Source organism: Mesoplodon densirostris, chromosome 11 (assembly GCF_025265405.1).
Source record: "Mesoplodon densirostris isolate mMesDen1 chromosome 11, mMesDen1 primary haplotype, whole genome shotgun sequence".
In the NCBI taxonomy this organism is placed as follows: Eukaryota; Metazoa; Chordata; class Mammalia; order Artiodactyla; family Ziphiidae; genus Mesoplodon; species Mesoplodon densirostris.
The window spans coordinates 57922947-57934683 of record NC_082671.1 but is presented as its reverse complement, the minus strand read 5'-3'; the positions used below and the strand labels follow the sequence as shown (position 1 = coordinate 57934683).

The 11737-nt window shown below is 33.4% G+C and overlaps 1 protein-coding gene across 1 annotated transcript in view; it reads left to right on the top strand.

Moving 5' to 3' along the window:
• The first annotated feature begins 3714 nt into the window (after positions 1-3714).
• Positions 3715-11737, top strand: part of CNTN1 (contactin 1) — a 187660-nt gene continuing 179637 nt past the window's right edge. Inside the window, exons 1-2 of the mRNA XM_060114197.1 lie at positions 3715-3775; positions 5169-5201. Coding sequence (XP_059970180.1) covers positions 3715-3775; positions 5169-5201 — 94 coding nt within the window. The remainder of the gene's footprint in view (positions 3776-5168; positions 5202-11737) is intronic.

The following is an 11737-nucleotide window of genomic DNA, read 5'->3' as shown; positions in this document are numbered from 1 at the left end:
AAATTAAATATATGCTGCCAGAATGAGGACTCACTATCCTATTGAAATAGGCAATATCTTGGAGTGAAGGAAAAGATAGTGTGGTCCAAAATAATGAAAAACCTTTACTTCTGACTAGAGTGAGCATGTTCAAATCAGAAGACAGAGACTTCCAACAACACTCAATAAAGTGCACATTAAAAATGCTTTAAAATATTGCTACTTAGAATATTCTTCTTCTAAAGTGTATTTATGTCCAGCAATAATCCCTATCAAAGACCAGAGCCCCAGTAAGAGATACTCCTTATTACCTATTGTCAGCATCCTATCCTTATTCTAAGGAACTAAAGTTTAATTTTGTTTGTGGCAAGTGTTTTGGAATACAGTTATGGAATGATCCAGTCATTTCTTCATTTATTCAATAAATATATATCAAATGGCTTCTATGTGCCAGACATTAGAGGCATAACAATAAAACATATGGAAACAATGGAAACATATGTATATGTATAACTGATTAAATTTGTTATAAAGCAAAAAAAAAATTACTTAGTGAAAAAAAAAAGGACTATGATATCAGAAAGAAATTGGTATCTACACAACAAAATGAAGATCTTAAAAGATGATTAAAATAAAGTGATATATGAGACAAAAAAAAAAATGACATGTTGTTTTCTCCTGTAGCCTAATGGGCCTAAGATCTCGTAGAACAATAGTTAATATTTATCGAATATTTTCACAGTAAACATTTCACATTGCACAATCTTATGCAATGCTTGTAATATTCCTATGAAATAGACACTTTTTTCATACTTTGTGCATGAGGAAAATTAGAGTCAGAGCTTGAGTGATTTGCCCAAAGTTATAAGCTAAATAATGGTTGAGCCAAACTTCAGACAAGATCTGGCTGACTCCCCCCGATCTCTTTTTACTATGCCTTACCTCACTTTCCCATATACTGTGGGTGTTGTCTAAGAAGGAAATGTAAAATAATATCCTTGACCTAGAAACTCCTTCTGTACTTTATTTACAATTTCCTGAGATCACTTGCTCTGTGTAGACACAGCTAACCTTCCTTTAGACCTGCCCTCTTTCTTTCCCAGATTCCCTGTAGAATCAATGAGGTAAACAGACCAAAATCTCACTCACACAATTCATCAAAATTAATAATCTGAAGGATACTCTCACTGTAATTGTCCTTCATTTTTACCTGATTCTTTTTCTTTCTGGTCAGTACTGCTTCCTCTACACACAATACAAAAACTGCAGCAGCATCCCTTGCTCTTACGTTAAATATTATTAGTATGTAGAGTTACTGTTTAGAATTACTTTAGAATTATCAATTTATAACAGTTTATTAATTGATAAATTTGAACTATTTAAAATCCAATAATTACTGTCACATTAAACGGAACATGCTTTGTAATTTGCAAAAAGTTTGCAAATATATTATCTAAATTAATCTTTACAAAAAGAACTGTTTGATTGACACAGCAGTTTTGGCACAGTTTATGTTTGCCTTTCTACCTTCCTCCTCATTAAAGGAACTTGTCCTAATTAGTGTGCATAACTCAATGAAAGTAATTAGAAACCAATAGGCCAAGAAAATGCTGAAATGTACATTTTTCGAGACAAACTTTAGGAGACATAAACAATGTGCACATGTTTCAATAATTTTAATTTAGGTTATATTTAAATATTAATGATAACAAAATAAAAAACTAATATCCTTCCATAGATCATTTCATTGATTTCCCTGCCTCCTGAAAGAATTTTTTTTCATTCTTCACCTTTATTTACCCGTTTCTTTTTCTCTCTGATCAGTTCTGCTTAGTAAAAGAAATAAAATAAAATTTAAATTTAGAAGTGTAGACAATACAGTTTATACAGATGTGTAGTTCTCACTGTCTTGCATATGTCCAAGGGAAATAAATTGGTCATAAATCAATCCTGGCATTTTAAAATTATCTGTTGAATATGTTTCCTCTTGCAAAGATATTTTAAATATCTCCTGATGTTAAGTTGACCCATTTCTGCTATGTTTTCTCTAAGAACTCAACTCAATTTTTTTTCTAGAAATAAATGATTTTTCACTGTAAAATAACCTATACACCAAAAGAGACAAATATGTTCTTCCTGGTCCATATAGTACCAACTAAATATTTTTACCAGTCTCTGCAAATGTTAGGATTCTGGCAAAGTAGGGGGTGGTGGTAAATATAGTCTTTAAATCCATCATATTAAAAAAAATAAGTAGTACCTTTATATGTCATTATGATGCAACAAATCAGTACCATTTTATTTTTGCTGTTTTGGATAATATTTAAATATATTTATATATTGATCATGATAACATTACGTATTTTTTTTCAGAATTGCTTTTATGCTCTATCTTAATATTTTACATTCAATTTTATACCATGAGGTTTTTCTATCTTATTTCTTATGTATTCTTTGAAAACTTGATTTAATATCCTTTCAAATTGAAGGGCCTACTGTGTCCCAATTGAAGAAGTCTCTTTCTAATGCCCTGGAACATTAAAAAATTTGTTATACCTCCACCATAATGCCCTGCCTGTCACCACCAGGCCCATTCCCACTGTGATGTATTTTGCAATGCTTTTAATTAAAATGATTAACATGCTTTCAAGTTTAATAGCATGTAGATCCAAAAAAGTTTCACTGCACTGACTTGTGTACACATAAGTGTTCCTATTGATCTGTGAACTTCTTAAGGGTAAGCAGACTGTCTTTCTTATAGATTCCTTTATCTGTATGCTTGGTCACAGATGGATTTACAAAGAAGATGATGAAGCTTAAGTCATGGGACCCCTCACTTACATGGGGCTATTTCAGTGCCCTGAAACCTCACCAGTATAATCACGTGATCATAAGTTTTTACAGAATTTATAAAAGCAAGATATTTTATTTAGACTGCTGAATAGTTTCATAGCTTAGTTTATATTAGTAATTTTGTCTTCCTATCTTTAAAGATGGTTCTCCAAATTTTAAAGATTTGGCCACACAAAACCTAGATTCTTCCTTATAAGGAGTAATTATTTACTTTCTGTTAAATGAATAAAAGAAAGAAATGAGGAAGGGGAAAGGGAATGAATATATTATTAATCAATATATTTTAATGTCTAAAAATTAGCATTTCTGGCAAAAATTTTCCATAAGTCACCAACAGGCAATTTTCCATAAGCCATCAACAGGCAATGCTAACGTATAACTCTTGTACAGTGTCTATGCATTTACAAAGCCCTTACAAATATATCTTTTACTAAATCTTTATACCAGCCCTTCAAGTAAATTTAATCTTCAATTAAAATAATTGACATTGAAATGTTCACAACTGTGCTATTTGTTAATTATTAAAAAGTTAAAAACTAAAACATATCAATTGAGTGACTTGCTCATGTTTCTTACCATGTCAATACTGGGAGGCAGCTGAAGCCCTGATTCAGAATCTACTCTTTTCGTTACAACATGGGGTTTACAAATGTACATAAATAAACTAAAACATTCTACAAATAAGAAATATAAAATAAGATAGAATTGGTAATGTTGTTGACCCCAAATGATTAACATTTTCCCTTCCTTTTCTTCCCTTTTCCTTCTCTTCTTTCTCTTCTCTTCTCTTCTCTTCTTTTTATGCAGGTGTTTAATATTCTCCAACTGCCATAAAGTTAAAGCTTTTTTTGAAAATTGAACCTAACTTCTACTGAATACAAGATGAAAATGTGGTTGCTGGTCAATCACCTTGTGATTGTATCTTTTACAACCTGTCTATCAGGTAAGAAATATCCTTTGTACAATCTCCATAAATTATGTCAATGTAAACAACATGCTGTTCACTTCATTGAATTTGGTGTATAAAGTTAGAATTAATATTTTCTTTTGACACCTGGGTCAGACAAGTAAATTCATATATATTAAGGTTGGCCCTTGTTTTCTTTTTTTTTCACAAGATTTAGTTAATCAGTCTTATATAGTGATGTGCTGGTAAATGTTTAAAATCTGGATCTCTGGGAGGAAAAGAAAAATCCCTGCTGTGTAGCATTTGTCAATTCCTAGAGGGTAAATTGTCCTATAATTCTCAATTTCAACTTGAAATCATTTAAAGTGGTGGCAGAAAAGATATGTAACAGCTCACCATTATACAGTATGTTCACTATATAGTTATAATAGACTTAACCTCGTTAGCATACATAAAAGTAAAATACAGTAAAATAATTAGAAAATAATGGATTTTAAGCTTTTGTTACCTTTGTTCTTTTTTATTTATAAGTTAATATAATTTAATTTTTATTATTGGCTAGTCAATCTTATGAAAAACAATTCAGAAATAATCTACAGTGTATTCAGGAACTTAAGAATAACAAAACAGTTTTAAGAATGTTGTAGTTTTAGGACAAACAAATACTATATTTCTATCTTTCAAAGACAAGTGTGAAAGATTCAGAAATATTTTTCTACAAGGAGAGGTACGTTGTATTTTTATCTGAAGCAGCGTGTTTTCTAACAATCAGTTTTTTCTGATACCTTTGTCTCAATTACCTTAGGTCAGTGTTTGTTGAGTTGCTATTAAGTTCAAGACTTAGTTGGATATCATCTTATCATTTATCAGCCCCCCTTGATTGCTCTAATGATGAACTTGATAGGCATCTTATTGTATTTCTTATTTATTATTAAGGAAATAAAAAAGCTATTTTAATTTAGGGAGTAATTTTTATTATGATGACTTCAAAATCAAGAAAAGTATAATAATTTTATCAGTACTTAAAAATTTTAATGACATTGATATAACCACATAATTATACACACATACACACACATATATAACTATATGTTTATATATTATATAAATATAAGAAAGAAAAATTTTGTGGTAAGGTTATTATTGCTGTATTACCTTTATGAATAAAATACAACAAAAATAATCTTATTAGTACTGAAAATCCATACTAATTCTGTTGACCATAAATTTTAGTGCTACAACTATAAAATTGCAAAGACAAGGAATAAATATTTGCAAAGATATGATGATACTTCAGCCTTAATAGTGAAAGGCCAGTAATCTTATTTCATTAAGTAATATCTCAGTTATCTGAGTAATGTTTGAGACCACAACCTGAAGAGCTGCTTTGGGGATTAATTTTTTTTCTTTTTCTTTTTTTTCGTTTTAGAGTTTACATGGCACAGAAGGTATGGTCATGGAGGTAAGTTGGTGAAAGTGTTAATTTTTAAACAGCTTTTCTCAAATTAATCATATTTCATTCTGCTTTAAGCTATTAATTCTCCAAACTTCAAGCAAGTGATTAATGTTAGAGCACTTGGAAATTTTGTAAGATGATTTATCTAGGGTCTTCAGGCAACTTGTTTGATTGCAAGAATGAATGAATGGATACACCACAAACAAATATCCAACTAGAAGATTGTAGCAGATGGAATATATTCAATGCAACGTGTATTTTTTCCTGCATGCTTTGTAACAATCCTATGCTACTAAATTTTGAAACAATGTTTTCAATATTATAAAAATCTAGCTTATTTTGAAAGCCTCCTGCTTTGCTGCACACATCTCTTTAACTAAAGTTAATGAACTTGGAACCTTAAGATTCAGTTTAATTAGAAATCCAAAGACCTTTCAAAATTTATTGTTTATTTTTTATTGAATATAATTAGCAATACTGCTTGTTTAGATTCTATTTCAACCACTGAACAGTTCTTGCCAGAAATATAGGCAATATAGTAGACTGCAAAAAAAAAAAAGAATCTAGAGTAAGGCCAGCCTGGATTTACATAGTCAACCTGGTATTCACTAGTTATGTGATCTTGTGCAAATTATTCAACTTCTATGAGACTCAAGTTTCCAATATGTAAAAATCACAGGTTTCTTGTGAGAACTAAAAAAATAATGTGACAGGGCTTCCCTGGTGGCACAGTGGTTGGGAGTCCGCCTGCCGATGCAGATGATACAGGTTCATGCCCCGGTCCGGGAGGATCCCACATGCCGTGGAGCGGCTGGGCCCATGAGCCATGGCCACTGAGCCTGCGCGTCCAGAGCCTGTGCTCCGCAACAGGAGAGGCCACAACAATGAGTGGCCCGCATACCACAAAATAATAATAATAATGTGACAATAGCTTCCAGCACATTGACCTACATAGTAGGTGCTCAGTAAACATAGTAAAACTGGTAACTGATAAAAGCCACAGCATAGTGGTAGGAGAATGAATAATTAGGAAGAATCACTGAGCAACCAATGCAACAATTTCCATGCCAAAGCAAGATATTCATGCCAGACTGGGTCTGAATTTCCATCTGTAGGGGATTAAGAAAAAGGATAGTCCTAGCATGAAGCACATCAAAGCTATTTCTGTTTCCTCCTTGTGAGTTAGGAATGACTACATTTAGGCTACATAAAGATCAGTGAGATATGTTTCTTGACTTCAAGAACCGTACATGTAATAGGGAATAATAAATGTAAGTAGATTAACAGATTTATAAGAGAAATAAGCATTTTAAAACAATTACTTTGAGGAATAAATGAGTATTTAATGATGAAGCTAGTAGGTAAGGGAAACTTGAAGTATTTCAATTATTAGAAATGGAGCTAATTCTTAGAGGCAGTGGCACAAATAAAGTGCAGATGTGGGCAAATATGGGCTGTGTTAGATCACAAATTCAAAGAACTCTCGTTCTGCAGGATGTTAGTAGGACTTCATTATCAAATAAATTTGAGAAAGGCTAGTTCATTAAAGTTCAACAGTTTATTATTAAGTGTAATACATGTATTAGTTTCCTAGGACAGCTACAGCTATAATAAAGTGCCACCAACTGGGTGGCTTAGAACAACAGAAATGTATTGTCTCACAGTTCTAAAAGTCCCAAACCAAGGAGATATCAGGGTCATGCTTCTGCTAAAACCTATAGGGGAAACCTCTTTCCTTGCCTCTTTTAGCTTCTGGTACCCCCATCATTCCTTGGCTTGTGGCAGCATATATAGGTAGACATAAGGTAGGTGTGGACAGATGCCCAGATAGTTATGCAAAACAGTGTCTAGAGCTTCAGGGTTGGACCATAGGTCAAGGAAATTGTTGCCATCAAGAAATGTGATAAGCTCTTCTTAGGCAGGTAATGCCATGCTAAGGAAAATTTAGTCAACTTAACCATTCTGCTAACCAGATACTAACCTTCCTTCTAATTATTGGATTTCTGCACATTCTCAAGGCCAACTACTTATATTTTAGTTATGATAAATTACTGAAATGTTACCTATTACCCATGAGACTAAAGAATTAGGGCACCAGAGTATTCAAAGCCTAAGCCCGAAATGTCCTTGTTCTCTTATCAGTGGGGAACGATTGACAATGAAGACAAGAAGCATGCTTTGAGCCAGTTTAAATATTGTTTCGTTTGGAGAGTTTATTGTATTTCAACAGATCCTACAACACTCCCTATCCCATAACCACTGTAGCATTGTAAATATTGTAAAAATTCTAATATTAGACTGTGTTAAAATTTTGTTTTCATCACTTTTTCCTAATGGATTTTTTCCTGAGAATCTTTACAGCATACTTATATAAAATTATGTTTGAAAACTAACAGATTGAGATGACATATTACAGAGTAAGAGATAGGATTTGATTCATAATGAATATAAAATGAATAAAAAATATAGGCTTCCCTGGTGTCACAGTGGTTGAGAGTCCGCCAGCCGATGCAGGGGACATGGGTTCGTGCCCCGGTCCTGGAAGATCCCACATGCCATGAAGCGGCTGGGCCCGTGAGCCATGGCCACTGGGCCTGCGTGTCCAAAGCCTGTGCTCCGCAACGGGAGAGACCACAACAGTGAGAGGCCAGCGTACTGAAAAAAAAAAAAAAAAAAAAAAAAAAAAAAGAATAAAAAATAACTCTCAAGCACAGATAGTAATTCTACTTTCAATTTCCAGAGATAAAATAGGATAACAGGGTTACAGTGAACCATCTCTATATAGTGAGAAGTGAAGTAATAACATTTAAGATCATACAACTAACTGATTACATTAACCATGAAACTGAGAATGCTACTGAAAAAAGCAGCAGTTTTTGCCTGTTGCTCACATCTGTGAATTTGACAGCAAATATTCATACATGATTTATTTTTTTCTGTTAATCCTCTTGATCAGATTTAAGAAATGAACTTACTTCTGCAATATATTACCACTATATGGTAGAAAATACACAAATTTGCATTGAGTAGATGAAAAACAGAGTGAATTGCTATCTTCAATTAGCTTGAGAAGTCATCTATATAATTGTGTGCTCCTTTTTAGAATATATCCAGTACAAAAAAGAGCATGTGTTTTAAAAATAATCTTATTTTTTAAACATATTATCCATGTGTTTCTTGTACCCTTTAACCCCATAATACTTCCAAAGCATGATAATTTGTCATCTAATTATTTCCATGGCCATAGAAGAAAAGCAATGGGTGGCTTAATTTTTGTTGATGGAGATTATAATGCTTATATTAATGGATCCTTTGCTGAAACTTGTGTTGTATTCCCCCTGAAAGTTATTTTTCCTTGATCTGGGCTCCCTAGCTGAGCTAACAGAGCAATGAGCTCAGATAGTATTCAAGGGGGTTATGAAGTTCACATTCAGAAGTTCACACTGAGCATGCCACAACAATTTAAAACCTTGTGTTGATTAATTTATCTTCCCAGAGCCCAAATATGTTCTCAAAGTAAAATGTATAGAGTAATTGGTAAACCACCTAATGGAATATTAAGCATTATTTCAATCAGGCTGGAAAATTTTACAAAAGCTAGAAATGCACATTTATAAAATATACTGAGTAGAAACATGTGGTGTGTCATATTCTGCTTTTTGATCTAGAAAGTGGGCAAAGGGAAGTATCTTAAATGTAATATTTTCTCAAAATGAAAAATAAATTAAATATTTTATCAAAAATTAGCCTCATATTTTTACCCCTTAAATGTTTTGTTGTCTCTTCCTATAAAGGGCAGATGGAAGTGGAGTACTAGAAAATTTCTGCATATAATTTTGGAAAAGCACTTGTCATTGATAAAAAATAGCATGGGGCACTGATAATATCCAGTTTGGCCTATAAACTTCAACCCAGCTCATCCCAAAAGTGTTTTATTTTTACATCTATCCTTTGAGGGATTGCCTATCAATAGATATAGTCCCATCATTATTAACATGTGGCATTCCACTATTTTCAATGGAAATATTCATTGCTGGTATCTTTTTCAGAAAAAAAAAAAACTAAGCATTATGATCATGATGAAGAAACTATAAACATATTTTCAGTTTACTAAAAGATGACCGATTTTTATCTGAAAGGCATATACCTTAAAATCATAAAGTCAGAAAGTACGTTGGCAGATGCCAGGGGCCGGGAGGTGGTGGGGTGGGGAGGGCGAATGGGGAGTTGTTAGTGTTTAATGGGGACAAAGTTTCAGCTTAGGAAGGTGAAAAATTCAGAAGACGGATGATTGTGAGAGTTGCACAACAGTGTGAATGTACTTAGTGCCACTGAATTGTATAGTTAAATATGGTTAAAATAGTATGTTTTATACTATGTGACTTACCACAATAAAAAAAAATAAGAAATAAAATAAAGTAAAAATGAGAAAAAGATACACTATCAAAAAAATAAAAACCATGCATTTTATGAAAATATGCAAATCTACTAATCTCTACCTCCATATTGATGTATGTTTATGTGCAGCTGTCTTTGTTGTATTTCAAAGCACTGTACAGTACTTTAAATAATCAAGGCAACTTGGAATGAACAAAACTCACTTTATTTCAAAGTGATAAAAGTAGTTATTTCGAGAAGGCTAATAAAATTATAAATTAAATTGGGAATTCAGGATTATTACAAACCCTATACTAGCACTACCAGAGAGCACTCTAGAAGCAGGTGCTAGCAGGCCAGGATTAACTATTTCTACATTGGAAATACAATACTGTTGAAGAATCTTTAGGTAATGAAACCCTGCACCTATTGAGATGAGTTCAAGTTTTGTGAAATAGTGTGTAATCACCATTATTAAATGATACTTAATTAGTTGACAGTCTTTTCAGTTTGCTGCTTAATGCAAAATTCTCCAATGCAAGGTGGAGTCGACCTAAAGAAAAACCCCTAACCTTAAAGACCTGAAATTCTCTTAAAAGTGTCTTTCATAGGGGACTTCCCTGGTGGCACAGTGGTTAAGAATCCGCCTGCCAATGCAAGGGACAGAGGTTCGAACCCTGGTCCTGGAGGATCACATATGCCACGGGGCAACTAACATGTGCCACAACTACTGAGCCCGCACTCTAGAGCCTGCGAGCCACAACTGCTGAGCCCACGGGCCACAACTACTGGAGCCCGTGCACCTAGAGTGCATGCTCCTCAACAAGAGAAGCCACTGCAATGAGAAGCCTGCACACCACAACAAAGAATAGCCCCCGCTCACTGCAGCTAGAGAAAGCCCACACACAGCAACGAAGAGCCAAGGCAGCCAAAAATGAATGAATTAATTAATTTAAAAAATAAATTTTTTAAAACAGTGTCTTACACAGAGCATAACTTTTAAATTTTAATAAAGTCCAACTTATCAAAGTTTTTTCTTTCATGGATCATGTTTTTGGCATTATATCTCAAAACATCACCATATGCAAAGTCAGAATCAAGTCATTGACTGAATTAAGGACAACCAATACCTCTAGTTCACCAAACTGTAACCTCATAGATGACCATCTAAAATTCTTATGCTGCCACTGATGTAACAAATGGAAACTCAAGATCTAATCCAGTGCAGATCAGGGGGCTTCTGCTTAAATTATATGCATAATTGCACCAAACATCCATTCCTCTTTAAATTTGATGATCTTTTCTATTGGTAATGATAGTAATACCATAATCATCAGTCTTGTATATAAATACAATGTACTTAGAAGATATTCATGAGCTTTAAACTCCCCTAAACACTATTTATTTTTAGTATTCTAAATATTTAGTCTATTTAGGTATTTTTTTTAATTGTTCAAAAAATTTCATACTAAACTCATAATTCATCAGGGGGTAAAGTGAGAAGAGAAGTCATCTTACTTTCCAGAAGAGAATCAAAATATATTAATAAAATTGAACTCCTCTGCTTGTCTTTGTAAGTTTTTTTTTTTTTTGGGGGGGGGGGAGTTGGGAAAAAACAATAGACTATCCAGGGCAGCAGTGTTACTAAATTGCTCCAGTCAGAAAAGCTGTGCAACTGGGAGAGACTCAAGGAAGAGCTTATGAGATTGTCCAAGTGAGAAGAAAAAATTGCATATGATTTTTATCATAGATAAGCACAAGGTCATTTCTTTCAGAGATTAGAAAATCTAGACCCTACATCCAAACGAAGGTCTAATTATCAGGGATTTGGGTTTCATTCCTCATTTTTCCCTGGTGTGCTATTACATCCTGAAAGGCCAGAAAACATTGGACACCATCAGGAAAATTATAGAAGCAAAGCAGAAAACATTATATGCATTTCTAGTTTTTATAACCTCAGGGATATGGAACTAGACACAGCTCAGAGCAGGGCTTCAAAAGCATTAGCAGAGGACTTCTGTGAACACCTTGCACTCATTGCCTTACTTATGGTTGCAGTAGGCCTGTGAAGTCCTTAGGGCACGTGCCCCTATTCCTTTCTTTTTTTTAAACTGTAGATACCATGTAGAACAAACAACTTGTATAAAACAACAGCTAGAACACTG